At 48.4% G+C, this 5,122-nt stretch overlaps 1 protein-coding gene across 1 annotated transcript in view; it reads left to right on the top strand.

The window, feature by feature from the left end:
* KIF23 (kinesin family member 23) overlaps positions 1 to 4,913 on the top strand; it is a gene marked incomplete at both ends in the record, with an annotated part of 11,725 nt that extends 6,812 nt beyond the window's left edge. Inside the window, 6 exons of the mRNA XM_010135774.1 lie at positions 144 to 317; positions 1,285 to 1,461; positions 3,834 to 4,064; positions 4,287 to 4,369; positions 4,647 to 4,728; positions 4,843 to 4,913. Coding sequence (XP_010134076.1) covers positions 144 to 317; positions 1,285 to 1,461; positions 3,834 to 4,064; positions 4,287 to 4,369; positions 4,647 to 4,728; positions 4,843 to 4,913 — 818 coding nt within the window. The remainder of the gene's footprint in view (positions 1 to 143; positions 318 to 1,284; positions 1,462 to 3,833; positions 4,065 to 4,286; positions 4,370 to 4,646; positions 4,729 to 4,842) is intronic.
* Positions 4,914 to 5,122: the final 209 nt, after the last annotated feature.

Here is a 5,122-nt window from a genome sequence, read left to right as displayed (position 1 = left end):
TGTGTGGTTTGTTTATGTGGGTTTGTTGTAACACCAGCCAATATATTCCAGTATATATTAGCAGTCAAATATAGCCAATGAGTCTGGGCTTAGATGGTTGCGCTTCAAAGCAGCAGAGCCAAGTCCTTTTTCTCTTTCCCCAGATCGAGATTCTAGAGAAAACTGCGACAATTTATGAAGAAGACAAGCGTAACCTTCAGCAAGAACTGGAAAGCAAGAGCCAGAAACTGCAGCGTCAGGCCTCTGACAAGCGTAGGCTGGAGGCACGGTTGCAGGGCATGGTGGCAGAAACCACCATGAAATGGGAGAAGGAGTGCGTAAGTACTGGTGACTGGAAGTGTGTGGTGGAACAGGGCTGGGGGAGCAGGGACTTGTGTTTGGGGGGGTGGTGGGGGAGGGTGTGGTGTTTATGTAGTGGAAGAATCATCAGATCAGACTGATTTGGGTTGAAGGGACCTTCCAAGCTCACCCAGCACAACCTTCTGCAGGGGGCAGGGACATCTGCACCCAGAGCAGGGAGCTCAGAGCCCCAAGGGCCAACCTGACCTGCCATGGGGCCAGGGATGGGGCTGCTCCCACCTCTCGGGGCAGCCTGCGCCAGGCTCTCCCCACCCTCAGCAGCAACAATCTCTCCCTTCTCTCTGCTCTCAATCCCCCTCTGTCAGTTGAACCCCTCAGCCCTTGTCCTGTCCCCACAGCCCCTGCAGAACAGCCCTGCCCCAGCTTAAAGTCTTTGTAGCGTTAAGAATGGAGACGTGTTTAGCTTTAATCCTGCACTCGAACAGACACTTTGAACTTACTGTATTTATAAAAGTAAAATTCCAGAAGGACTTTTGATGCAGCTAGAGCCACTCTCAAGCCTCTGTCCCTTCATTGCAAGATCTAGGATTTGTTCTCTTGGGATTGTGGCACTCTGAAGAGTGATTCTCTTGTTCCATTGGTTGCCAGTAGAAGCCTAATGTCAGAATTTCCCCTTTATCCCTCATGGAAATTCTTGCTCATATGCACTCAACAAGTAAGGAAAGGAAATCTGAGGGATTAGCTTTTACTACTGTAGGACCATTGGTAGAACTACAGTCAGATGTGTCACCAGTTAGGGAGCAAAACAATGATGACATTAACCATGGTGCCGTTTTATAATCTGGGAAGGCTGTAGTTTGTGTCATTATTTCCAATAGCCTGTGTCTTGGTGGGGCAGAGTTTAGTTCCATGTGGAACATGTGATTCCCTCCAAACTTTCAGCCCAATTACTTGTGCTTTCACGTGCTTTTCCTGGCTTTGTAGGAGCGTCGCGTAGCGGCAAAGCAGCTGGAGATGCAGAACAAGCTCTGGGTCAAAGATGAGAAGCTGAAGCAGCTGAAGGCCATTGTTACTGAACCAAGAACTGAAAAGCCAGAGAGGCCTTCACGGGAGAGAGACCGTGAGAAGCCTGTTCAGAGATCGAAGTCTCCACCGGTACCTGTGAGTTGCCTTTAAAACCCTTCTTGATGTACAGGACAAATGTATTTAGAAGAATGAACCAAGCGCAGGCCACTGCTCATTAGTGGCTAGAAAATAGTTCCCCAGCACAGAACTTAAACTCGCCTCATTCTGTCTCCTGTTGTATTTATCAAGGCTCTATTCATGCTCTTCCCTTCTGATGCTGCTGGTACTAGGAGAATACCTGATTCTTAACGCTGTCCCTGCCACATGGCACCTCCCAAACCCATATGCTTGAGATGCTGCATGGGCACCCTGCACCTTGTCAGTACTCGTTGTTTTTTTGCTCTATGTTGATGGTTCTGTTTGTTCACTAACTTTTCTCCCGTTCTCTCCAGCCTTCTGGTAACTGTATGGTTCAGGTCTCTAACAGCCAGCGGCTCGCGAGCAACCCGCAGGGGCACAGACGGTCTAATTCTTGTAGCAGCATTTCTGTGGCGTCCTGTGTCCTGGAGTGGGAGCAGAAAACCCCTGCGCACAAGCATCCCAGTGGCACACCCAGTGCGAGGAGTAGACCACAGGAACCAGAACAAAGTAGAGACTATAACCCCTCAGAGAGAAGGCGAGGGATGTGCTGGACTGGAGTCATTGAGGTTCCCAAGCGTAGAGATGAGCTAGAAATAGAAGAGGATCAATGCTGCAGGGTTAGTGCTGCTCCTCTCAAAAGCAAAATGTAGTGTTGCTTAGTCTGGCCTCAAAGCTGGTTACACTGAGCTCGCCTAACGTAGATCGGAGTCCTGCCCTATGCCTAGTTGTCATAGGACAGTGCTGTTCCCAAACCAAGTCTCGTTTCTCTTTGACTTCTGCACTGAGCTAGCCAAACTGTCCTCGAGCTGTGAACATCTGTGTGTTCTAACTTGTGTCTGTCTCCTCAATCCTGCCACTGGCCATAGTCTGTTCAGGCAGCTTAAAAGGTGGTTTTATGAGCCAGATCTGCAAATGTCTGCTGGAAACAGTGCTTGGACTAACATCTTGCTAGTGGGACTGTTAACTTTCCCTCTTAGAATCACTTTCACATCTGATTAAACCCCAGGGGCTTTGCTTACAGGTGGGAGACTTTTTTTATTTCTTTTATTAAGCTGCCTTGAGCAAATGTTTGTACCAGTGGTGTCTGTGTCCCGTCACAGCACTGTCTCAGTGGCTCAGGTAAATCGAGGGGAATTGTACAACCCCAGCCTCTGCAGGAGGGAAGTTTATTGTGGTGCAATTCGTTTTTCAGAGCATCCTTCAAGGTTTCTGTTGTTTGCTGGGCCCTTGAAGTCAGGGATGTGCTTTTCAGCAAGTGACATTCCAATTAAGGAATACACCAACTGCTCCCAGTAGGGCCGTGGTCTCTGCCACAGCAAAATGTGACCAGTGGTATGTGCCCTCTCCGTAGAACAAAACTTCTAAGGCAGAACTGTTTTAAAAAAACATCCACAGAAGTACTTGCCTGTCAAAAAGGGTGGGGGAAAAAAGTATTGAGATTCTGTTGTTGGTTTTTTATTTACTTTAATGGAAGATTTCTGCTGAAAGCCACATTTCCCCCCCCCATATACTCGAATTTTAAACTTGAAGTTTGTCTGTCAAGGGTACAACCAATCTCATGTCTGTTAGTCAAATCCTGACTGATGCCCACCACCTGAAAATCCAGTGGATGGGATTTGCATTCCCCAGTTTGGGTTGTGCAACCTCAGAAATGCAACAGAGCATCTACAAATGCTCTTTCCAAAGCTCATTCAAAGACCTTGAAGGGACTGAGGTTTTCAAACAAATTTCCACAATGTTCTGGTTTTCCTGAGCAACTGAGGAATAATGTTCATAAAATAAAAAAAATACATGAACTTCCATCACTTCTGGTGCATTTCCAGCAGCTGTGCTCAGGGGTGGGAGTGCCAGCACAGCGGGTGCTTCCTCTGCTCTCTTTGCTTGAGCATGAGGAGGCATCACATCCTTTGGAGGCGCTGGAAATCCATGCTCAGTCTGCTTTGCTTTGCTGCCTCAGAACCACATTCTGATTCATGAATGTGACCATGGAAACAAATTTCTCTTTTCTGGTTGGTTAATGTGTTTGTATAATCCTCTTTGATCTGGAAACTTGGCAGGGAGCATTACCAAACAAGAAAACACTCTTCTTGAGAAAACTTGACCTGCTATTTAGTGCCAGAGATTGGATAACAGCTAAAATTTACAAGAAATAGGAATTGGTGCAGGAATAATCTGGTAATGCGAGGCTCTTGGTAACGGTGCACCCTGAAAATGTGTGGTACTGATGCTTTGGTCTTCACCCAAACACGCCTTAACCAGCCCTGCTTCTGCTGACCAAGAGATTTACCCTCTGCTGATTTCTTGTGATTCTTTCCTGCTCTGCTCAGAACATGCCTCCGGTTCGCCTCAGGCACAGACGGTCCCGCTCAGCCGGGGAGAGATGGGTAGATCATAAGCCACCTTCTAACTTGCCCACCGAAACGGTCATGCAGCCGCATGTCCCTCACGCCATCACGGTGGCAGCAGCAAGTGAAAAGGCGCTGGCGAAATGCGACAAGTACATGCTGACGCACCAGGAGCTGGCATCTGATGGGGAGATCGAAACCAAACTCATTAAGGTAAAGCCAGCACCGCCATCATCAACTTGTGATGACCCATAAAAAAACCCCAAAACCAAACAACTACCCGGTTTGTGCGCTGTGGGCTTGACTTGGGTTTGAAAGGTTTTAGAGTCTGAAAATGCTCAAACTTTGTTATTACTTCACAGAAACATCGTCAAGGGTTAGGGCTGGGCTGGTTACCAGCCAGATGACACCTTGTGAACTGCTTTTGCCTTCCAGGGTGATGTTTTCAAGACCAGGGGTGGTGGCCAGGCCGTGCAGTTCACTGAGATTGAGACACTGAAGCAGGAATCTCCAACGGGGTGAGTTGTGGCTGTAAGTGTAGGTTCTGCCGCTGCTGGAGGGGTGTCACATCACTTCTGGTCCCAGTGGTTGAACAGAAGGTGGCTGCGTTTGACCTGAAATTGTGTCAAAGTAACTCAAAGGCTTGTAGGTACTGTAGCTGCACCCAGGGTCCGTCTGCTGCTGAGAGCAGCATTTATTGAAGAAGCGTAAAGTGAGTTCTTGGTGAGAATCTGCCAAAGCACCTGATGCCAGTAACTTTTTTTTCTTCCCCCACCCCATGATCTCCTCTTTCAGCCGAAAGCGAAGGTCATCTCCTTCCAATGCTGACCCCCCCGAGGGTGCTGTGGACTCTGAATGGACCGATGTAGAAACCAGAGTAAGCTAAAAAGGGAGGAGAGGGACATCTCATCCTTGAGCATGATGGAACTTGGGGTTGTTCCAATAGCTGGTGGAGGGCGGCAGTGCAGACTGGTTTTCTGTGTCTTCTCAGTGTTCTGTGGCAGTGGAGATGCGGGCGGGGTCAGCTCTTGGACCTGGATATGAGCATCACGCTCAGCCCAAGTAAGTGCCACTCTCCTTTGTAGCTGGGCTGTGTGTTCTCTTGCCTGATAACATCTCAAGTAAACTTCTGTCCCCGCCTTGACCTTGATGCCCTTCCTGCATTAGGTTTGGGGTCACACCTCTTGAATTCTGGAGGTCAGCAGGTTTATTCTGTGGTGGAAGCAGGGACAGATCAGATCTGTAGGAGATGTAGGAGACTCTCAGCAGAA

Source organism: Buceros rhinoceros, unplaced genomic scaffold, assembly GCF_000710305.1.
Source record: "Buceros rhinoceros silvestris isolate BGI_N320 unplaced genomic scaffold, ASM71030v1 scaffold1375, whole genome shotgun sequence".
In the NCBI taxonomy this organism is placed as follows: Eukaryota; Metazoa; Chordata; class Aves; order Bucerotiformes; family Bucerotidae; genus Buceros; species Buceros rhinoceros.
This window is presented reverse-complemented; position numbering and strand designations above follow the sequence as displayed.